The following is a 24132-nucleotide window of genomic DNA, read 5'->3' as shown; positions in this document are numbered from 1 at the left end:
GTCTACAGTCACTTGGAAAATTCATTCAGACCCATCTATTGCATGTTAAAGATATGATTTAAAATTGTGTGTTGCATTATTTTTATTGCTTGGGACCTCTTTCCTCGTTTACAACATTTCCGCCTGAAAAAGGAAATCACTGCTTATACTTTCATATCCTATCAGCATACTTTTATGAGTGACGGCAGGAAATAATGTCTTGAAGAGTATTGTGGCTTTCCACATCATGAGAGGTAGCTTTCATAACACCTTAAAAAGGGCACATGAGTTCTTTTCTGGGAAGTTCTAGAGTATCATTATGACTTTGAACTCGGTCTATGTTGGCCTCCAATTGTAGCATTTTGGTGGAGCTTTTATTCATTCCTTCAAAAACATTTCTTTATTGAGAACCCACTATGCACCATGCATTGTTCTAGGCGCTGGGCTCCAAGTGCTGGGTGAAACAAAGTTCCTCACTGAGCTGACATTCTATGGGCAAGACGGGCAGTGGAACACATACACAAAAATATCCATGGCAGCAGTGAGATGTGCTAAGGGGAAATCGAAGCAGAGTGAGGGGACAGAGAGTGCCAAGAGGATTGGTACAGGGGGAGCAGACGTGGGCAGAGACATGCTGGGAGGGAGGGAAAAAGAGAGGGCACTTCCTCGGGCTCCGGCCCCCGAGGGTTTGCACCTGTCTCCATGCCTCCTACACACACGGCGCCCACCGCCTCCCTGGAGCACTGTGGGGCTCAGCGGGCGCTCGCGTATCAACTTCACAAATATCCAGTCTGTGATTCAGTTGCTGTGTAGATGCCAACGAAACAAATCCTGCCTTTGGGGAGCTCAGTGCCCAGGAGGGAGAGGTACAAGACCCAACAGCATAAAAGAGGCAAAGAATGCTCTCAGAGGAAGGAGAAAGAGATGGAGGATCAAAGAAAGTTCATGGGCTTGGACATCAGAGGTTGTAAGACATCTAATAGGAGGGAAGGTGTAGGTAAATAGTTGTATAGGCTTTGAAAGAACATTAGGAATATCTCAGCCATTTTTTCCAGCAGTGGCTTTAGAACAGAAGTGCAGCGGTGGCTCTGTGAGAGTGTGGCTGGAATTCTGGGACACAGAAGCTGGTGGGTACAAGGCTATGACTTTGACCTGCATTCTCGAATTTATCATTTCTCAGATTTACTAATTCACCAAAAACAGTCTCAGCATCTTCTTGGATTGATCTGGAAAGCCCATGCTACACTTCTGAACTAATAAAATATTATAATGCCAATGGGACATCATTTTTATCTGTTTTGTATATTGAGGTTCCTTTAACGTTGCGCCTGACAACAGGCAGGCAGGGCTGCTAACCGTGTCCGAGGCGCTCGGCCTGACCACGGGTCTCCCCCAGAGCTAGTGGAGCAGTGTGAGGTTTCTGTCTGCCAGTCAGTTGGCCAGCCATCCTCCTCTCTTATGTGATGTTTGTCTGCCCTGGGTCTACGGCAAACAGGATTTAAGGCAGAGAAGAAAGATATAAATGCAGAGATAAAATAAAACTGGCTTAAAAGGGATAGGTGGGAAAAGCAGAACAATGGAAAAATAAAGATTAAAAAAAAGGAGAGAAATCCAGGAAACAGGGTAGAATGTCAGGTGTGTGCTCTGGGGACCTACCCACGTGGGCCATCTGCCTCCCTCAGAACTCTCCAGCAGCCGCGCCAGGGGTGGGCATAGGGCTCACAGCCCACACTCATTTTGGACACGAATGCTTGGTCAGATGTGTGGTCTGCAAGTATTTTCTCCCGCCGTGTGTGCTGCCTCTTTGTTCTGTGGATGGCGTCCTTGGCTTTGCACCAGCTTTCCTATGCATGCAGTCCCACTCGTTTCTTTTTGGTTTGGTTGCCTGCGCTTTGGGTGTCATGTCCATGAAATCACCGCCAAGACCAATGTCATGAAAATTTCCCCCGTGTGTTCTAGGGGTTTACAGGGTCAGGTCTTATGCTTAAGTCTTTAATCTATTTTGAGTTGTGCGTGTGTGTGGTGTAAGATAAGGCTCCAGTTAATTCTTCAGGATGTGGGCACCCAGTTCTCCTGGCCCCCTCCCCACCCACAACGAAACTGCATGCACCTTGCTCTTCTCCAGTGTGGGGGGCTCACTTTCCCTCCTGCCCCTCCCACTGCAACTCCTCCAGCACAGCTGTCTTTCCAGAGCTGGCTGAAATCATCTAGAAGTTGCTTCTAGTTTTTTAAGGACTTCGGTTTTAAGAATCTTTATTAACACCTGCATAAAATTTTATCCAATAACGATTAATAATTTTGTTCAAGTTTACGTTAATTTGCTCATCATCTGCCTCGTATTTCTCTTTGAGCAGCTCCCTTCTTTTGTTTAAATGCATCTGCGTATAGTTGTTTTTTTTTTTTTTTTACCAGAGCAGATGCACAAATGGTAAATTTTACATATTTGAACATCCCCAGGTTTCTTTTCCCGACCATTTTATGAACAAGAGCTTAGCAGGGACAGGACAAAAGTAACACATCGTTTTCCATGAGCAGTATCTTACAGACCTTGTTCCTCTGTTTCCTAAACTGTTGTTTTGAAGCTGAGATGTCTGATACTACTCAGAGTATTTAAAATAAAAAGAGAAAAGGGAAGAAAAATCCTCCCATAGTTCCCCTCCCTGTAATCTTCTGTAATTTCTAACCTTTGAATTGTTGTTTCATTCGGAGGAATTAACTTCAGCTCTTTCCCCAAATTCTTATAAGACATTCAATACTTCTTTCTCCTCTAATGACTCAACACTCAGTGAGATTTTCTTCTAGTAGATCTTGGTTTATTTCCCTGTTTTATTCTTCCCAGTCTCTCTCTTCCCAGTTCACTCTTAATTCCCTTCACCCATTTCACCCATCCCCCCCCCCCCCGCCCTCCGGTGACCATCAGTGTGTTCTCTGTAGTTAAGAGTCTGTTTCTTGGTTTGTCTCTTATGTTCATTTTGTCTCTTTCATTTGTCTCTTTGTTCATTTGTTTCTTATATTCCACATATGATTGAAATCATATGATATCTGTCTTTTTTGACTGACTTATTTCACTTAGCGTTATACGCTCTAGATCCAACCACATTGTTGCAAATGACAAGATTTCATTCTTCTACATTCTTTAATATTCCACTGTATATATTTGCCACATCTTCTTTATCCATTCATCTGTCCATGGACACTTGGGTTACTTCTATAATTCCGCTGTTGTAAATAATGCTGCAATAAACATAGGGGTGCATGTATCCTTTCAACTTAGTGTTTTTATATTCTTTAGGTAAATACCAAGAAGTGGAATTACTGGATCATATGGTAATTCTATTTTTAATTTTTGGAGGAAACCTCCATACGGTTTTCCACAGTGGCTGTACCAGTTTGCATTCCCAGCAACAGTGCACGAGGGATCCTTTTTCTCCTCATCCTTGCCAACACTTGTTGTTTCTTGTGGGTTTTTTTTTTATTCTGACAGGTGTGAGGTGATGCCTCATTGTAGTTTTGATCTGCATTTCCCTGATGATGAGTGACATTGAGCATCTTTTCATGTGTCTGTTGGCCATCTGGATGTCTTTTTTGTAGAAATGTCTGTTCATGTCTTCCGCCCATTTTTTAATTGGGTTGTTTTTTGGGGTGTTGAGTTGTATCTTTATATATTTTCTTTATATATTTTGGATCCTAGCCTTTTATCAGATATGTCATTTGCAAATATCTCCAATTCTGTAGGTAGTCTTTTAGTTTTGTTGGTTGTTTTTACTTTTTTTTTTTTTTTTTTTTTGGTAATCATTCCTTCATCAATCACGCTACATATCCTAGGCTTTGGTTTTCACTCTCAATGCGATTTGTTTCTATTTACTTTTCAAAAATTCTTCAATGTTCTGTCTGCTGGTAGCCGCCTTCTTGGTGACCCGGTGGTGCCATTTATTTTTTTTAATTTTATGTTTCTTCTACCATTTAATGTAGAAAACAGAGAAACGTATGTGCTTGGGAAGCCATTCTGAAGAAAAATACACTTCAGGAAATGTGATGGGGTGGTCCAGAGCAAAGTGGCTGGCTGGAGAGAGAGCCTGAAGGAAACTTGACTGGTACAGGCTCTTAACTCGCTGGAGTCGGCGCAGTGGGTGTGAAAGGAGAGTGTGGGTCCTGGAGCAGTTATACTGCACTGAATGGTATTATTTATTGTCAATGGACATTTCAAAGAGCACATTTTCAGGAAAGACTTTTCATTTTGCAGAAAGTACCTGTCACCTGGTACTGGTACAGCTCAGACACTTGCCTGCTGATGGAGAAGGGGTCAGGTGGGAAAGTGAGAAGTTTCTTTCCCAAGGGAGAGACTCGTTTGGCTGTTACTGAGGAGCAACAGGGCTCCTCCTGAGTGATTTGCTTGGAGTCTGGTAGCATTCACTGATGAAGTCAGCATCTTCCAAAGTAGTCATGTAAATTATACTAATGATGTAACCTGCCCTGAGAATCGCTCTCCTTGTTCTCGGTACCCACGGCCTCAGAGGGAGTAGCTGCAAATGTTTGCGAGAATGAGCAGATGTTCTTCCTCACAAACACACTAGCAGCGCTCCAAGGAGTCGGAAACTTGGTTCCAAGCATTCACTTGGACAAACTCAAAATTAAAAAGGGCAGCCCAGGTTAATGCCTTGGAAACTTGGTGTAAGAGATGTCTAGAGGATTAGGCAGCTTGGAGAAGCAAACCATGTGCTTTTCCCTTTCAAAATCTTGTTGTAGGGGATTGATACCACTCTGTATGTTTGAAGCTAATGATATAGTTTTGTCAATGAGGATGCAGATTATTTATTATTTTTCTAGTTCTGGCACCATTATTTATAATTATTTGAAATAGTTTCAAAGAAAGAGAATATTTAATGCCTACATTGGGCCAGGGTGTAAAAGGGTGCACCTGCTTAGATGTGCACTGAAGGACTGGGTGTGAACTGATGTTAGCTCTGGGCCACTCTGGAGGGATCTGGAGCTATGTTCTCCTCATTTCAAAAGATGTATGACCGACAGCTGTCCTTCAGTCAGAAACCCTGGGCAACAACCTTCCCTCTGGAAAATTTCTGTAGTGGTGTAAGATCAGTAGCCATTTCCATTTCTTCCAGTAACAGATATGTGACACGTGGGCACCACTTCCTCCCTCACTGCTTCGTGTGGCAGACGTGATCAACCAATCACTCATGAAGTTCTTCCTCGCTGAGCCTGGACTTGGCCAAAGCATCCTTCTTATCTAGAGCACTGCAGCCAGTGACTTACGGTGAAGTAGGGTTGGTCTGTGAGGCCAACACCCATCCTTCATCCTTGCCATTCATGGCTTTGTTTTGACAAAAGCTCAGGGAGGACTAATATAACACAGCACCTCAGTGTGCATATCTCCCTCAGTCACAGCCCCCGAGGTCAGGATATGGCCACGGTGGCTGGGAGAACTGGCATCTGAAGGCGTAAAGGCAGAGAGAGGAAATGGCAGACAGGGAAATTATCCAGTGCTGAAGAAAGTAAGAACATCTGGTTCCTGCCTAAGTTCTATGGAGGACCGGCTGTGGAGGGCCCCTTCAGCATATGTACTCCGGAAGCCACCAGGCTCTCCAACTCCATGCCTAGCAGAGGGGTGACTAAAGGTTCTATGGCTCTGGCAACCACAGTCACTTCTGGAACTTTCTACCCTGCTAGTCTAAGGGCAGACCCAGGGCTTCTGGCACTGCCTAATGAAGGAGAAGATGGCCACCCACTTTTGGAAACACTGAGTAAGGGATGTGCTTGTTAATTTCACAGAAGTTAACCATCTGTAGCGTCAGCCCCACCTTCCAGATTCTCAGTCAGGAGCTCGTGGACATCTAAGACACTCTTCATCGATTACGAGCGTGATGATGATGATGATGGTGACCGTGATCACAATAATACTGGTTGTCACTTACTACACATTTGCTGTGCATCGGACATGATGCGAAGCACTTTACGTGCATTACCTCTATCAATCCTGACAACTACTTTGCAAGACAGGTATTGCTGCTGCCCCAGTTGTCGGGATAAGGAAATGGAGGGTTTATCAAGGTTAACCAACACGCCCAAGTCACAAAGCCAGCGAGTGCAGGAGCCCAGCTTCTAGCCAGGTCTGTCTGACTCCCTCCCTCATCGCTCTCCATTTCAGCGACAGAGATGATAGAGCCCCGAGGATTTAATAACCCAGGTAGACTCACTCACTTTATTTTAAGCTTACGTCCTTGTATTTTGTTTCAATTTGACTTCAAGATGGAGAAGTTTGTCTTGATAAATTAAGTTGCTGAATCTATGACTGAATGTCTTAACCACTGGCAAGTTGCTCTTAAATCACAGCTTAACACGGAAAAGGGTGAAGGCCAGGACAGCAGCAGGATTCATAACACAGGCTCTTCCGTTTTCCACTCAGAACAGGAAGAAAAGTTAGAGTTCCATCTTGCGTTCCAAGATAAAGAAGTTTATTTATTAATTTTTAAAAGCATGAAACTGTTTGGGTATGAAATAGCAATGCTGGGACACCTGGGTGGCTCAGCCAGTTGAGTGTCTGCCTTCAGCTCAGGTCATAATCCTAGGGTCCTGGGATCGGGTCCCACATCAGGCTACTTGCTCAGCAGGAAACCTGCTTCTCCCTCTGCCTGCCGCTTCCCCTGCTTGTGTGCGCACTTGCTCTTGCTCTCTCACTCTCTCACAAATAAAAAAAAAAAAAAAAAAAAAAAGAAATAGCAACGCTGCTTCATGCATAGGTCCTGTTTTCCTGGTGGAGTTCAGGTGTTTTTTAGAAATAGGACTGACTGAGTCCTTCTGAGACACTTGAAGGAAAACGAATCATGCTCTCAGGATTCAGTTTGAAAAGAAAAATCCAATTCTCTAAACGAGGGCTATGATTGTAAAACTCAAATTATGTAAATGGGTTGCTTTGATTCAGAGGCTCAGTGGCTCTCACAGTTGACTTCAGCGGGGGAGGAGAAAACTCCAACTACTTTTCAAAGCTCTGTGTGACGTGAGCATTCATTTTGCTTTCTGACATGGAAGAAGAATTTCTGGAGAAAATGTACACTTCTGCTAACATGCCAGCCTTATCTTCCGAAAACATGGGTTAGATCCCATTGCTTTCCTCAGCGGCCCCTCTCATTCCTTCTAGAAAGTGGCACAGCCATTAGGAACAGTCTCTCACCAAGTCTAATGTGGCTACCCTTAAATGTGTGTTCCCGAGAAAAACAGAAATAGAGTTTCTTTCCTCTCTTTCTTATACAAGAAGGTGATCTGAGTCACAAGGGAGGTGTCGTGGGTTGTGTCCCCCCAAAAGAGATGTTGCAGTCCTAACCCCAGTTCCTGTGAATGTGACATTATCTGGAAATAGGGCCTTTGTAAATGCAATCAAGTTAAGATGAAGTTGACTGGAGTGGGATGGGTCCTTCCCCACAGTTGGTGTCCTTACAGGGAGAGGGAAATTGGGGTCCAGAGACACAGGGAGAGGCAGAGATTGGGGTGATGCATCTACAAGCCAGGGATCACCAAGGATTTCTGGAAGCACGAGAAGCTGGAGAGAGGCATGGAGTCTCCAGGAGGATCAACCCTGCAGACAACTTGCTTTCTCACTCTGGCTTCCAGAACTGTGAGGGAGTGTTTCTGCTGCTCTAAGCCCACCCAGCTTCTTGCTGGGTGGTAATGTGGTACAGCAATGTGGTAATGTGCTATGGCAGCCCCAGGAGACGAATATGGAAGGGGAGTACTCTTTTCCTTAAACGTAACACTGGGGTCGTCCAAGATGGGAAGGTGGTGTCCCAGCTCTGCAGGAGACGCAGCCCGGCTTCTGAGCTGGTGCCCCAGGACAGCTGAGAAATCAGTTCCCATCACACATACTGCTCTGAGCGTGAATCCAAAGCCATGTCCACACTGTCTGGGCTAGCTCATTCGGAGGGCTGATAAAAATCAACCCTTGCCTATAAGAAGCTCTGGGGAAGGGACAGGTGTTCATGGAGCAAAGACGAAGCACAGAAGTGTGGGACAGTATGCTCAGTGCAGGTAACTCTAAGGTCTCTTTGGGTTACAGTAGAAATTGCAAGGAATCAGAAATGGGAATATAAACACCAAATATAAGGAACGTGTTTTACAAATTGTGGAGAGATGAACAAATATTAGGTATTTCTATCATCGCTCATCTTACTGGGTCAGTGAGAAGAACAGTAAGTGTGCAAACCAAAAGCTTATTGATATTTCCTGGAAAATCATTATAAAATGTGACATCATAACGCAGTATTTTGGATACATCGGGCCTCACTGCCAGACACTAGAGATTTGGAAAGAAATCTAAACATCTGTATTTTAAATATGTGGGTGAATTTCCACAAGGTTCTACTGCATTGGTTTATAGGTTTCCTCACACGAGCATTCAGTGACCATCTGAAACCCATGTTTTATAGATAGAAATATTGGTGCAGGTAGGAGGGGCTCGCTAGGTAAGGAGTGGATGTAAGCATTGCAAACGTGAGTCTTTCCTTACCTATGCTATTTTAATCTATTGTGCGCAAAAGTATAAAAATAATTTATGCCTTTAAAAATTTTTACACACAAAAAAGGAAGAATTAAAGAATTACAGGGGCGCCTGGGTGGCTCAGCGGGTTAAGTCTGCCTTCAGCTCAGGTCCTGATCTTGGGGTCCTGGAATGGAGCCTGAGTTGGGTTCCCTGCTCAGTGGGGAGTCTGTTTCTTCCTCCCCACCCTCCGCTTGTGTGCATGTGCTCTCTCTAATAAATAAAATCTTTTTAAAAAATTATAAAGAAATACAAAAATGACAAGCCTTGAGAAAGCACAGAGTGAACATTAAGTAAGCGTCGGAGAAGACAGCACGGGATGATGGGACTAAGTGGAACTGTGATGCTGATGAGGTGAATGTCACCTGCATGCCAGGGAAGGGCCATATGCCCAGGGGATCAAGCTGCCACGCGAAGCACCGTCCTGTAAGTTAAGGGGACAGGGCCACAGCAGAGGAACTCACCAAAACCCATCCTAATGGAAGGTACACGGATGAGCAGCAGGCATTTACATGGGGACACAGGGGTGTCACAATTTCACGGTCTTACAGCTGCTCGTCTGATCCCTGACCCTGCCGACACCCCCGGCATGATGGCCTGTGGCCGCTCTGACTGGGCATCTGTCCGGCTGGTTGCTGTCCACCCTGTCCTCGTTCTAAACCCTTGGGCTACGGCCTCCTCCTTTGTCCATACTGAAGGGTTCACCGCTCCCTGTGTGACAGGCCGAGCCGCTGTGAACATGAAGCCTTCCCAGATCTCCCCTCCCCGGATTCACGGAGAATCCCCTAATGTCATTACGTTTTCTCAGCCTGGATGGGAAGGCTTGTTGTTGCTGTCCTGGCTGCATGTTAGGGGCCACGTCCATCCACCCAGGGCTGCATGAACAGGGACAAGAGCCTCTGGAGCCGGGGGTGGGACGTTATGTTGGCCGAGGCTTACAGGAGTCTCCAGAGCAGCCCTGGGGTATGGAAGAAATGCACAGGGGAGGATATTTAATGAACGTTGCTGTGGGCTACACATGCGGGTCTACCTGAAGCTCGGCTGAGAAACATGGGGGTGAACAGAATTACTGAGACCTAATTTTGGTTGTTAAACTGGACATCTTAAATGCAAGCCTCTGCTGGGCAGGGGGGGCTCCCAGGCTGCGGGGGCCCTGCCACATGATCTCAGTGCTTCTGGAACAGATGGGGCTCCCAGGCTGCGGGGCCCCCTCCCCGCGATCTCAGTGCTGCCCTGTGCTCCTCCCACGCTGTGCCTCCTCACACTTCACACTCTGAGCCCCACCCACGCGATCTCAGTGCTCCCTGTGCTCCTCTCACACTGCGCCTCCTCGCGACACTTCACACTCTGAGCCCACCCTTGCCTTCATTTGAAGCCACCTCCTCCGTGAGGCCTTCCTTGCTTCCTCGTCTCCAACACAACCCCAAGCAATCAGACAGAGAGTGTAATCACTCTCTTCGGAAGCTTCATCCCATGGCAGTTACCAGCAATGCTGGTGGGGGACCCCCGGAGGCAGGACCTGGATGAGCTTTCACAGAGGCTCAGTCTCCCCTCACCGTGCCCAGGGCCTGAGGGTTGCCTGCTGTTGTCTTTGTACACGTGCACCTTTTTAGAAAATCCCTTTTTAAAAATGAGGTTTTGATTAGGTTTGGGGGCAAGGTTAATTTGGGCATTTGAGTTACTTTAGCTACAAAAGAGGTTAATATAAAAAATATTTACAGAGAAATTTTGTCGACAAGAGGGCTAGCTTATGCTGACCTTAAGATAAGGCAACGCACTTAACATTTAAATGGATTTTAAATGATGGATCCTTGTCTGGGACGTTCTTCTTTAAGTTCACTTCGATCTCTCGCTTCTGTATTTTGTCAGGACGTTTCTGTGTTTAGAGTGACTTCCTCCTCCTGGACACACGACTGGGGATGTTTGACCTCCCGGCGGGCCGGCTGACCCTTTCCCCGTCTCTGCCACACAGACCTCCACATTCTCCCAAGTCGTAGGCTCCTAACGATCCTGCCGTGGGCGGCAGGTGTCGCTGGCCATCCAGGAGACCTGGATGCTGGTCCTTGGGTGTCAGACTCACCAGGAGACCCTGAAACACCTGACTTCCTGTGGGTGAACGAAGCGACGGACTCCCAGCTTCTTTCTCGCTCTGGCTCCCTACGACTTCAGCCACCGGCTGTCTGCTTCCCGGCACGCACAGGAGAGAGGAGTTTGGTACAACAACCTTCGAGGGGTCTAGGGAGGCTAACGTTGTATTTCAGAGGTCCCCCCGTTTGTCTCCCCATTATCTTGGGAGAATGTCTGGGGCTGAGCCGTCCTGTCGTATTGCTTTTCAAGACGTTGGAAGATACTCGTAAAAAGAGGCTGAGGTCGTGCACTGGTGAGCAGCCGCAGAGGCCGAGAGAGCGCACTCCCTTCTCCACCCACGACTCGCAGGACAGAGCTGCTCCGGCCTGGTCAGTCCCACCTGCGGTGTGGTCTCACCCTCTGAGGTGACGTCCGCGGCTCTTCTCTCAGACATACTTTGTACGACCATATTTATGAGTACTTACCCTTTCAGGGGTTCATACCTTGTCTTTCTAGGATATGAGGACAAGATGCAAAGGTACTGGTTTGCCCATGATGGGATGCGGCTACCGTTCTGTGTAAGCTGACTTGTGTGACTGGGAGCTTTCTGGGATAAATTATCCATGAATTGGGTCACAGGAGAATAATTTTTTTCCTGAAACTTGTTTTCTATCACCTCTATCCTTAAATATGCTTGAGAAGGTAATCTTTGAAATGCCTTTATTACCGTTATGCATGGCCTACGTTCATCAGGCTGACATGCTCACTTGCCCACGTCCCAGGACCGTTTGTGGGAAATGTCGACGAACTCTGGGATTAACAGCGTACAAACACTCAGATGGGCTGTACACCGTGAGGGAAGGGGTAAGACCCACCGAGACGCGGTGCCGTGACCTGCTGGCGGGAGTCCGTCTGGGGGACCGGGCAGGACCCCCATGTTCTGGGACACGCTCCCACCGCTGCCGCCTCCCCTGCCCAGCATCTGGGCGCCGGCCTGCCGTGCCCCGGCTTACCTTCACACTTGAGCAGGAAGAAGTCGGCGCTGTGGCTGAAGGACGCGCTGAAGTACGTGCAGTTCTCCACTAGGTCACAGGAGAGGCACTGCCTGTTGAAGGTGCCCACAGTGCTGGCGCTGGAGGAGCAAAGACAGCGGGCCGTGAGCCCTGCGGACAAAGTGCAGACCCCCAGCCTGGCTCCCGGCCTCCCCGCGCGCTCTGGAGTCCCTGACACTGCGCCTGCGCGCTGGGCCTCTTGTGTCCCTCTCCCGGAATGCCCCGGAACACTCTTCTCTGTGCCCCCCTTCCTGCAGGGTGGGCCCCCAACTCAGAAGAGCTCGTGGGACTTCTGCTCTACACGGGCACGCTTTCCAGTGCGCATTTGGTCATCTGTGCGTTTATCAGGCCCACGTGCCCCAGTGTGAGGGGGGCACAGTGCTCGGCGCTCTTATCTAGTACTTTGTACCCAGCCCCTTTGGAGCAGGAGATGGCTTTCCAGATCCCTGGATTGTCTCCAAGGGCCTGGCACTGGCGCACGGCACATCGGGAACCCCAGAGACGGGCTGAATTGAACTCTGGCCGCTCCGGAGCGGGTTCTCCTGTAGAGTGGTACAGAGAGCTGGTGCTCCTCACTTGGTGGGGCTGGGGGAGCAGGAACCCTGGACCCATGCTCATCAAGCACAATTTCACATCAAGAAGGTCTAAAATGTGTTTCCAAAATGATGATACCGAGGGGTCTTTGCACACAGCTGGAGGGAGTTCCTGCCTGGGCATTTTGCAGGAGAAGGGGTCCACTCTGACCCCAGGCCCCACTGGAAACCTGTTTAGAGGGGTGACCATCCTTCATCCCAGTCAGAAGACGGCCTTCCAGCCTATGTGTAAGGTAGAGGAAAAGGCAGGCGGTCTGCCTCGATCACCTTCTATTCTGTGGGGGACCAGACTGATCTAAGTTATCCTGGCAGACATGCCCAGACACATGGAGAAGCGAGCCTGTGACCCCATGGGTTTGCCAGAGTTTTCCTCCCTCCAGATGGACTCCCCTGAGCCGGCTTTTATACTCTCAGCATATGCACCGGTGGGAGGGAGGGGACACTGGTCCACCTGACAGGCTTCTCCAGCGTCCCCACCATGGGGAGGGGAGCCAGGCCTCGGCTCCATCCAGACCGTGAGTCACGCTCTCGGGCCCTCAGGTCCACACAAGGTGGCTGGTGTGCATGTAGACCACCGCCAGCTGCCACCTCCTTCTAGTCTGGAAAACATCGAGGAGGTAAAAGTTGCCGTATTTCCACCTCTGGTGATCCTGTCTTGGAGGCTGACACCTGCTCTGGGGAGAACAGTCACTGGGGAAATGCTGAAGAGGGACTGACCCTGGAAGAAGTCTCCTTTCCAGGATTCAGATGTCACCCTCTCTGCCTTCTCTGAGGTTACAGAATTGAGCGGGGTCCCAGCAGGTCAGCCAGGATGCCGAGACGGTAGAGCCGGCCTCCTCCCCGCCCGGCCTCCGGCACACACCCCACCAGACCTGCCTCCGACCAAACCCATGAGAACGAGTCCTCCAAGTCATACTTGAATAATGGTGAGAAGGAAAGACCACCGGCTATCGACACGAGAAACTGAGTCGGGGGAACTCATTTGACAAAAGCAGAAAAAGAAAATAAGAGCTTCGAATGCAGTGGCTTCTGCAGTTCTTGCTCACGGTCTTCGGGCTCTGCAGGGCCGCCTGTGGTGGGCTTGCCCTGCGGCCCTCCTAGCGCCCTGCGGCCACCTTGGGCAGAGCCCCGAGCACGGCGCCCGCCTACCTGTAGAGCTGTCTCCTCCGCGGCAGGTCCTCCGTGCTCAGGAAGTAGCTGCAAAGATGGGTGGGCGGGCAGGGGTCAGAGGGCTCCCGGGCGGGCTTGCCTTCCACCCGCCAGGCTCTGCCTGCATGCGCGTCTGTCGGTGCTGGGGACAGGACCAACTCCCCTGCTTACGCCCAGCCCGGTGTGCGTGCAGGAGGGGACAGCCACGAGCCACACACCCGGGGAGGGCAGGGCGAGGATGGTGGCGGCGTGTCCCTGGACTCAGATGCGGGGACTTCTCTACGAGATTGTTAGCCTCCTGGAGGGCCAGGACCCAGCCAGGTAATCTCGTAGAGCCTGGGGCAATGATGCTGGAGGGGTGGTGTTCACCTGCCACGCGGAGCGCGGGCGGGGCCTGGACTCTGGTCATGGGATCGGGGCGGAGCCACAGCATCCGGCTGGGCCTCCAGCACCTGAGCTGAGCCCTAGCTCCCCTGTTACCATCTGGATAATCTGAATCACCTGCCAGTCAGTAACTTAACATCTCTTTGTCTCAGCTTACTTGTGTTTGGACGGGGGAGGCAGTAAATGCAGCCTGCAGGACCAGTGTGTGGAAGGAGAGGATGCTCGCGGGGCACTTCGCGCACTGCCTGGAACTCGCAAACAGCATGCGGCTGGCCTGCTGCAACCGCCACCCGTTTCTCCCCAAGGGTCTGGCTGCTAGGTTCCCTCTGCTCAGTGTCTTGCAACATTGGAAGTGGGGCCCTTGAGACACTGGACCTAGGGAGTCCCGTGTGACTGAAAGGAGGGGCAGGTCTTGCAGCGCTGGCTCAGGCCCTGGGGCTAGAGGCCAGCCTGCCCACCCTCGGGAGCCCTACTCACATCTTATTCCGCTTCTCATCATAAGACAGGATCTTGGTCACGTCCCAGTCTCCGGAGGTGATGGACTGTATGTTGTCATTGCTGCTGTTGGGCTGAAACACCAAACGGGACATGGGGGAGCTGGCGAGCCCGACCCACGCTTTGTTCCTAACCCTGGAGTCCCTGCACTGCGAGGGGTGCCGTCTGCCCCCACCTGGCCTTCTCCCCTGGATCTTGCCCGTCCACGAAGCCTCAGCTGACCACCCCCAGGCCCCAGCCCTCATGCCTTCTCTGAATGTCAGCAACATAGAGACTAGCAGAGTCTGTGTCCATCCTCGGAACTTGTCGCCCACTAGTCTGAGGGCCAGTGCCTCCACCCGAGACACTCGCGCCTTACAAGAGACATGAATGCCGCACAGGCTGCTGGTTCTGTTCTTTACGATGTGTGAATGTCATTACTGGGGTCATTACTACAGGGAGACTGCGAAGAAAGGAAGAGAAATACGGGGAAGGGAATGAAACAGGGCAAGGAAACAGAAGGGAGGGAGGGGGAGAGAGGGGGGAGGAAGGCGGGGAGGGGGGAGGGAGGGAGGGACGGACACAGGGAGGGACGTAGGAGACATGTCTGTCATTCTCTGCCATTATTTACAAGGTTTGGTTTGTAACCATTTTACTGAGTGTTGCACTCTCTCTTCCTGAGTGCCTCCCAGGGTAGAACAATTATGACAACGACCCTCTTGGCAGGAACCATGTGATCTGGAACAGGGTGTGGAGGGGCCGGTGTGAGGCATGGGCCGGTGTTGGCAGGTGCTGGGGGAGTCAGGTGGGAATCGGATGGTAAGTCAGGTGGGGCCTGTGGGGGTCTCAGGAGCAGGGAGAGCCTGCCGGGGGCGGGGGAGTCTGGATGGCAGTAGGGGCCCGAGGGGCTCCTGGGGAGTGGGGTGCCCTCCTGGATAAGGAGGGGGCCACTTCCTGCAGGAATGTGAACAGGGCACTCAGTAAAAGCTGATCACCTGCATGAATTCAGAGCCAAGGCCCAATGAAAACAGTTACACCTTTTAAATCTTGGATAACATGACCCAAAGTGAGCAAACAGGACACTGGGGCTGTTGAGTGAAGGCCACAGTGAGCGACAGGGAAGCGGCCAGAGAGTCCGCTGGGCCGGAGACGGACCACCTGCAGCTCGACCCGTGTGGAAGCTGGGCCCTCCGAGGTCACGGCCGCTCTCTGCTCCTGCAGCACATGGCTGCCTGCACATGGGGCATCCTCGGCACATTCTTCTGAAACTTTTTGGCTCATATCACGAATAAGAGCCTTCTACTTACTGTCTACCCGAGGTTTTTGATAACTATTTAAAATCAAATTGTATTCACCTACCCTGGATCCCAAATGACTTAAGCTGCTTCAGAAATGGGATCCACACTCAGAAGATGAGGGTTGTGGTCACAGAAATGCCATGCCCTCTCTCCACCTTCTTCCTAAGGGCAGAGTTCCCCCAAAACTCAGTGGCAGGGGAGCCACCGTGGCCGCAGGTGGGCAGCCCCCCAGGGCGACTGCTCGCCAGCAAACAGCCTTCACCAGGCTCTCTGCTTTTGGCTCTAAACCCACGGACGTCAGGCTGTGAGCTCCCGGCTCAGTGCTCTGAGCACGAGCCACCAGACACCAGACTCCGGTGAGCGGCAGCAGGGAGCAGCCGCGTAGGTGAGTGATACCTCCATGGAGGTGGCGTCCCCGGAAGGCTGTGCTGTGAAGGCGCTAGACCCATGGCCCTGGGACAGAGGGTAAGGGGACAGCCTGGCAGGTGGGGAGGACGAGTGGAGGGCATAGGATCGTCAATCAAAGTCATAGACCCGAGTCCTCGGGTCCCACGGTCTCCTGTGACATTGTCAGAAGTGCCGTCGTATCTTTGAGTCATAACAGGAAGGGTACACGCGACCCACTGCCCTGAGCAGGACCCCCGGACTTCTCGAGGCCCTTTCTGCCCTCGCTTCAGGAACCTACCTTCCAGTTCCCGAACCTGGGGCTTGCTCTGGGGCCCTTGCAGATGACAAGGGCACACAGAGCAGTCACCACGAGGGGCTGTCACTAGCACAGCAAGGAGTTTTAGAAACTGTCGAGATTACCTGCGACGACGACACGGTGATGTGATAGAATTTTCCTTGTCCCCCCTGTGGGATGGCTCGGACAAAGAAGAACTTGCGGCCATCCTTGGAGAACACCGGTTCTTCATTCTGTGGAAGAAAGCGAAGCATGCAGTTTAAGAAAGGCTTCATTTTGAAGAGGTTGACCATGACAATGTACATTTTGAGATCTATTTCCTATGTAATTTCTAATGGGAGATCCGGTGGAAAGAATAAATGGTGGGTGGGGTCTTTCCTCTCCTTGGGAATCGCGAGTCAACCTTCCGTCTTCTAGGAGAAGAGGAAGATTGAGGAATTGAGCAGAGACAGACAGACAGTCGTCCCTTAGTGAAGCAGCCCCAGAGCGGGCTTGTGGGTGCACCGGGTCACGGGGCAGAGCCGGCCGTCGGCGCAGGAAGCTCAGTGAAAGCCCAGTGCTGGGCAGGGCTTCGGGGGGGGGGGTGTTGATCATCCATCATGAGAATGTGGTTCTGAACACTCACAAATCTGATTTTGCCTACACACGAATTCTACACGTTCGGTCCTGTCTTCTTTTATTTCATAAAACCCATCTCACACCGAGTAGCCCACCAGGGAGACAAGTGAAAAGAGAAACAGCAGGCCAGGACCGATTTCACACGTTCCACGATGCGGGTACAGGAAGCGGTCCTTCCAGGGACCTCTGACCGGAGGAGCATGCGCTGTATGCAGCTGCATACCCCCTGGGGGGGTTCAAAGCCGAGGCCTGCAGCGTGTTGCCCCCATCTCTGCACGGCCCCCCAACGCCGAGCAGCCACGGCTCAGCCCCGCCGGCCCCGGGGTCTGGCCGCCGCCTCGTGGGGTGAAGGCATTTTGCTACAGCGGCACCTCAGCGTCGCTGAGTCTCCAGCTTGGAGGTTCCCATCCGTGAACGCCAATTAGTGGGCTACGATCTATATTTTCTGATTCAAGGAGCTCCACGCTAACGCGGGCTGAGAACAAATGGTAAATAAGCCCCAGCTGGCACTGGGAGCACGCTTCTCCCTGCAATGAGCGAATGCGTGCGCGCAAATGCAATGCGCCCAGAGAAATAAACTAACATGTGATTAAAATGACATTTAATCTGCATGAATATTTGCAATAAAATGAAACCTTTAATCTGCAAATATTTATTTTTCTATTTAGAGCTGGCAGCGTGGTATTTAAAAGCAGAGGGAATGGGAGAGCGAGCGGTGACTTTGGCTTTTTAAACGTACTTCTATTTGCCAACGGCAGGATGGATGCTGCAATGTTGCCTCGGTTTTTCTGGGGGAAATGTTTGCACTTTTGGCAGAGAAAAATATGCTGAATAAAGATAATAAATAATTAATTCTGGCCAGATGCTTTGCTGTTATGCTGAGAAGGCCCTCATCATTCTGATGTCGTCCTTACACTGATGAGGGAGCACTCTGCGCCTCCCCGGGGCTCTCGGAGACCCGGTCTCTCGGGCAGTACGTGTACTCTCGGTGAGAGAGCGCAATGGCTTCTGAGGACGGGATCCAGATGTTAATCCTGCTCCTGACTCTCCTGGGTGTTGGGGGAAGGCTTCTAGTCTCTCTGGGTAACAGAGAGCCTCTCGGGCACCGGCCTAGTCTCTGCGCCACTGCAGCAGATCAGTGAAGGGGGATTCGTTGTGCGTTATTTGTTGCATGTCTGCCAGTTCTTTTCAGAGCGTGGTTCAGATGCATTCATTCACCTTGCCCACTCTCCCAGCCTGGATTCTGAAATCACAAAACCAAGACTCTGGTAAAAGAAGAAAGACTGTCAGATGTTGGCCCACAGGACCAACTCTTCAACCAGAGGATGGGTTCCGGGGCTCTACACCAAATCCTCATGGGTCTGCATCGGGATGACGTTGCAAGGTCATGGCTGGTGGTGATAGAGTATGTGTGTGTGGGGGATGCCTATTCCTCTGGAATATTCCTAGAAGAGAGAGAACTGGGTGGACCTCCACCCGTGGGACATATACACACTCGCCTCCTTTTGTCAGCTCATGGAGATCCCTGTGGGGTCTGTGCTGTGGCCTCGGGAAGGACGGGGAGGAAAAGAGCGGGGGTAGAGGCTCAGGTCTGCTCCAACCCACCCGTTTCCCCGGCAGCCAGGGATCAAAAGACCGCTGATCTGAGCAGACTGGGTCTCCCAAGGTCAATGGGATGTCCCAGACTCTGTTCTCTCCAAGGACACGGCGTCCTGCTGGAGCTGGTGCAGCGCCTGTGCCCGGAGCGGTGAGCAGACAGCCGTCGGCCTTGAACACGTTCCTAACTCACCCTCCAGGACCTCACGGGTTCTTGAAGGACGCCGAAACACTTCAGGTGACTTCTGAACATCTCTTAGGATTACTTTTGTTTGGCATACGTTGGGCTCATGGGCACCTGTCATCTCCCTTTTACCCCGTGGCTCTTTGAGAAATCCCTTTAAGAAACATCTCTTTGAAAGGAATGTCATGAGAAACTCTTGAAACAGGATTTTCCTACTGTTCCTGGAGCTCTGTGTTAGCGATGTCTGAGAAGTGGTACCCACGAAATCAGGGCCTCCCCATGGTCCCGGGGGGGTGCTCGCCAGACCAGACCCGGGGCAGCACCAGCTGGGAGGAAGTGATCCCTTTATGGGACATGCCGTCTTCCACTCAAAGCAGCATGAAGTGTTCTTCAAGGGCGGTTTTAAAAACGTTAGCTGTTTGCTCAGTAAGTGTCTTAAAATCTACATTTTAAGACTGTAATTCTTTACAGTACTTTTGAAGCGCTGACTAGATTTTGCTTGGGAAGACCTGGTTTCCTAAGTCACATCCGGGCTGTCTGTCCGGAGCATGGACAGTGTTCTCAGGTGGACGACAAGACGTGCTGTTGATAAACACAGGAGCATCCCAGCGCTGACGGTGTCTCAGCAGCGCTGACAAAGAGGCCAGCAAAGCAGCTCGGCCCTGCAGCCTGATGGCGGGAGGACAGGGAAGCCGCCGTGCACCCAGCAGCCCCGCCCCCTCCCGGAGAACAACACACTCCTAGGCGGCTGCGAGGAGCCCCTCCCTCGGCCCCTACTATGAAGATACAGAAGCTGCCCCCCACCCAGCTCTGGCGGGAGCATGTCCCAGCGCTGCCCCTCACATCACACTCTGCTTCCCCTGCTCCAGCCCCGCCGACCGCTAACACCTGAACACATTTTCTGAATATCTCTTAGGATTACTTTTGTTTGGCACACGTTGGGCTCATGGGCACCTGTCATCTCCCTTTTACCCCGTGGCTCTTTGAAAGCTGCTCTAGCGGATTCATTTAAAAAAATGTATTGGAATGAAATACGCATAAAACAAAACATTTTAATGAAAGTGAATAATTTAGTGGCACCTGGTAGATTTACGACGTCGTGCAACCAGCACCTCTCTCTGGTTCCAGAACATTTCCATCACCCAGGCTAAAACCCCAGGCCTATGGAGCTGTTAATCCCGGTCCCCCTCCTCAGCCCCGGCAGCCAGCAACAGCTCTGTGACCTCATTTATTCCGGACACTTCGTGTTCATGGACTCACACAATGGTGGCCTTTTCGTCTGGCTCCTGTCCCTCTGCAGAATATTCTTAGCTGGACTGCTCAAGAAAGCCAAACAGCAGAGGCAACCTGAATGCCCATCAACAGATAAGCCAGCTGGGGTCCATCCATACGACGGGAGTGCTGTTGAGTCGTGAAAAGGACGGACATTCTCGCACTTGCTAGCCGGGGGCTCAGGAGTGGTGCCCGATGCCGGTGCGGGGCTGGGTACGAGCCATAGGTATTGGTGGACCAGATGACCAGATAGATAAGGCATTCTCTTCCGGTTCTTTCACGTCAATCTCCTGACACCTCCCTGATGTTCTGTCTGATGGGAGGAGAGCATCATGACGTATATGTGGTATCTGTGCTCACATCATGGGTTCAGGGGGCCTTTGGGAACTTCCCAGCACAACACTGGCATTGTTCTCAGCTCCCACCGCAGGGTTCTCAAGCCCTTGCTCTTTCCTGGTATCTTCTCAGCTTGGACTTGGTGCCCAGACGTACTCAAGGGAAACAGAAGTGGGCGCCTGGGCTAGTCCTCTTACGGGTAAGACTGGTGAGCAGGGGTCCTGAAAAGCAGTCGTGTCCACTTATGAAGCTGCCCCCCAGAGTAAGTGATGGGAGGCGGGGACAGACTGCCCATTCCACACGGAAGAGGTGTCGCCAGTGGGTCCCTGAGCCCGGCTGATCACGTCGGTAAAGAAGGACGCCTGTGCCCGCTCCTGACCGCGATTCCTGACCCTCCAGCTTCGTGTGACTTTTCCCATCAATTCTCAGGCAGTTTTCATCCCAGGAGGCTGGATATGAAGGAAGGAAACTTCTAGAACGTTCTCCCCTGTTCTTTGCCAGGGTGTGCAGTGAGACAAAGCGATGAGGACAGAAAACACCAGTGCTGAGAGCTTTGCTATTTTGTGGCAGTTTGACCTTTTTTGTCAGGGCAGAGGGCGTCCCCGTCAGCCTCTCCTGACCTCCTCGAATCTCAAGCCCCCAGAGCCTGTTTGATGCTCATTTCTGACCCGTGTTGGGCTGGGAAACCCAGCGGTGGCTCTGAGGCCAGGTCCCCAGGAAGGCTCAGGCCGGGCTGCAGTGGGGTTCACCTCACACAAGACACCCCAAGAGCACACAGAGAGAAACGGGACTACCAGCAGATTCCTGTCCTCTGGCCGTGGTAGAGTCGACTGGGGCAACTTCTACGGACTCATCACAATTCTCCAAAAGGCCGTCCCTCTAACTGAGCCCTGAGATCTCACCAAGAGATCTCAAGACTACCTCCCTGGCTCTGTGGTTCTGCGGTGGTGCTCCAGGCCACGGGGAGCAAGGGCGGGATGGGCTGAGCGCCCCCCCCCCCCCCCCCCCAGAGCAGGAAGCTCTATGGCTCTGCCTGGGGACTGAACGGGAAGCCCCAGCCTGCGGGTCTGGCGGCTGGCGCAGACAGAGAACATGGGAACGCAAACGTGCAGTAGTTACCTGTCTGTGGAGCCAGGCTTCACTTTCATCCTCGTGTTTCTGAAATGAAATAAGAGCATTAGAGAAAGGATTTTTTTGCAAGTCTTGTGTCTGTGACCAGCAGTGCAGAAACAATCTGATTCCCCTCCACGGTGGCCGCGCAAGCACAGAGCTGTGGCCCGCCGGGGGGAGGAGGTGCCCGGCTCTCCGTGCGTCACCGCTGTGTCGCACAGCCCCACACAGGGCTTGTCCCCGTCAAGGAAAACGTCACTCGCCCCAGCCACGAGGACGTGTTGGGGCGGGCAGGAGTCCCTTGGAAGACGGTGCGCTTCTACCCCTGGGGTCACCCCTGCCCACGCAGGGGCCCGTTTAAAGGCAATCTCAGGTGCTACACTGTTGCAGGAATTGGCGTGTGTGTGAGCCTGTGTGCGTGTGTGTGGGCATGTCTCACATTTCCAGTTCGCAGCTCTGAATAACAATCCTCGCAGCCCAAAACATTACAAGGACTGAAAATGTCGATGAAAAGTAAATCTCCCAGCACTGTGTGGAAAGATGCATGATGGAAGACAAAACAAAACAAAACACACCAGCATTACGGCTATGCAATGGGGGGGCCGCTCCGGTGCTGGTCTGGCCTCCAGCTGCGGGGCGGGGGGCAGTTCTTCTGTCCGTGGGCCAGTGATAGGAGGGGGCTGTATTGCTGACATGCACAGGTCGGGGCACAGATGAGACAAGGTGTAGCTAGCCAGCAATTCCCAGCCTCCGGGCTGCAGGTCTACTTCCCTCCTTCCCCTCAATAAGCCCATCAGAACAACCCGGAATCTGCTCTTGATCATACGAAAAACAAGGTACATCACTGACCCACTGGAGGAAGCGGATCCCTGAGCTCACCTCGACGCTGTGCTTGGTGGGGCAAGGGCTGCTTCCAGCCTCCCGAGCCACAGCAAAGTCGCTCTGCAGCCTCTTCCCTCCCCAGGTGGGAAATAAAAACTTACGGTCCTAAAAGGAGTTTCTGAAAGGCCTGCCTGGATTGATTCATGGAGTTTAACTGATTTTTTTTTTAACCTAGCTCGAGGAGGTCGGCCTCTTAGGGCTGGACCTGGAGTGCGGAGATCCTGAGCCCACAGGGTGGAGGGTGTGCCCGCTGCAGGCTGGGGGGCAACAGAGGGGCCGCTCCCTTGCTCTGCCCAGCGGCCAAGGCTTCTTTGCATTTCCATTCTTTCTCGCTCCCTCTGTGCGTATTTTTCATTTTGTCTTTCCTACATTTGTTCACCTTCTCGAACTTCACATTAAGTCAGCCCAAGGCCCCTAGGAACATTGCTGGCCTCACTGGTGCCGTTAGAGGCAGATGCCGGCTCACCCAGGGGCCCACCCACCCCAGGGCTGACCCATCCAGGGCCCACCGCTCGGATCGGCTGGAGGACAGAGCTGACAAAAGGGGGAAGCCAGGCTACAGTGCTGGCCCCACTTGGGTCCCGGGGCCTTAGGCCACCCCTACCCCTCTCTGATGTCCACTGGAAAATGAGGGGAATGCTCGTCGTGAGACAGCTGTGGGCACAGGTAAAGGGGAGTAACACATTCTAGGACGGCGGAGTGCGCACAGGTCCCAGGACCCGACTCCTTGGGTTGCTGAGTGGATCAATCCGGAGTTTAGCAGCAGTGCACAACTCATCCACAAGGTGGCAGCAAAGCAGAGGCCAGCGCGCAGGTTCCACCTGGTCTGGGCACAGTGACCAAGCCCAACCTGCCCACCCGGCTCAGAGTGCCCCACGAAGCCACCTCTGCTGCTTCCTGCCATTCGTCCTTGCCCCCCCTCCATACCTTTGTGCAGACCCCAGTGGTGGCGTCGCAGAGGGTGAGGATGGACACGTTCTGCGCCCGGCTCAGCCAGTTGACGGCGACCTTGGTGCTGGTGGCCCACTTCACCATGGTGATGTAGTACTCCCTGAAAGCACGCAAGCACACGGAGTCAGTGGCTTTGCCCACGGAATCTGGCAGCCGGCCACATCCCAGCCCTGCAAGCTGGGCCAGCGGCGGGGGTGTGTCAGCGGTGGACATGCTGTGAGGCTCTGACCTGGGGTGTCTGGACCACGCGTGTTGGTACTGAGCTCTGCTGGGACGCCGAGTCCCTAGGTGCGCAAGGGGGGTTCTGTCTGGGCTGCTCCCTGCGCATGCAGTGCCCACGGCCCAACCACCAGCTGCCCGTCGGCTGGAGGCTGACCGTGCCTCGGTGCTGTCCTATGGGTTTTAGAAGTCAGGCTGCAGCAGAGGCCGACCTACTGGCTCGATTTTCTCACCACAGCCCTGGGGCAAACACACACATCCAGCTCCCTGGGCAGCAAGGAGGTCACCCGGGGGCCAGCAGAGCGAGAACCAGGGAGGGGCGTGGAGAGAGAGGCACTCACAGAGTGTGAGATGCTGTGACAGCACTCGGGCACGCCGAGGAAGGCTCTGTGCTCCCTTTCCCTCTGCTGTGAAGGCAGGACACCCAGGGACATTTGCCAGCTAATTAGGGAAATTGGTTCATGGCTCCGGGCATCAGCAGCCTTGGTTTGATACCCTAGATGTCACACGTCTGCTTTCACCCAAACCTGAAAATACCACAGTGTTCTAGGCTACCCTGTATTTAGCACGGGGGGACCTGGGGCTTCCGGTAATTAATTCAACCACTCAGAGCCCTTCAAACACAGGATTTTAAGGGAAAAAAATATATATGTTTAAGAGGAAGAAGAAAATACCAAGAAAACAAGTGTACAGAAAGACTATCCCTAGGTGAATTCCAAGAATGATCTAGAGGCCAGCTAA

General features: G+C 51.9%; 1 protein-coding gene across 2 annotated transcripts in view; it reads right to left on the bottom strand.

Moving 5' to 3' along the window:
* DPP6 (dipeptidyl peptidase like 6) overlaps window positions 1-24132 on the bottom strand; it is an 883822-nt gene that overhangs the window by 52945 nt on the left and 806745 nt on the right. For both annotated transcript variants that reach the window (XM_044392285.3, XM_044392287.3), the window contains exons 11-16: window positions 23149-23272; window positions 21349-21387; window positions 16349-16456; window positions 14247-14338; window positions 13386-13433; window positions 11605-11723 (exon numbers count right to left, since the gene is read on the bottom strand). In XM_044392285.3, the coding sequence (XP_044248220.2) occupies window positions 11605-11723; window positions 13386-13433; window positions 14247-14338; window positions 16349-16456; window positions 21349-21387; window positions 23149-23272 (530 nt within the window). The remainder of the gene's footprint in view (window positions 1-11604; window positions 11724-13385; window positions 13434-14246; window positions 14339-16348; window positions 16457-21348; window positions 21388-23148; window positions 23273-24132) is intronic.

Source organism: Ursus arctos, unplaced genomic scaffold (assembly GCF_023065955.2).
Source record: "Ursus arctos isolate Adak ecotype North America unplaced genomic scaffold, UrsArc2.0 scaffold_3, whole genome shotgun sequence".
Lineage (NCBI taxonomy): Eukaryota > Metazoa > Chordata > Mammalia > Carnivora > Ursidae > Ursus > Ursus arctos.
Note: the sequence above shows the minus strand (reverse complement) of the source record. Positions and strands in the feature narration are given on the sequence as shown.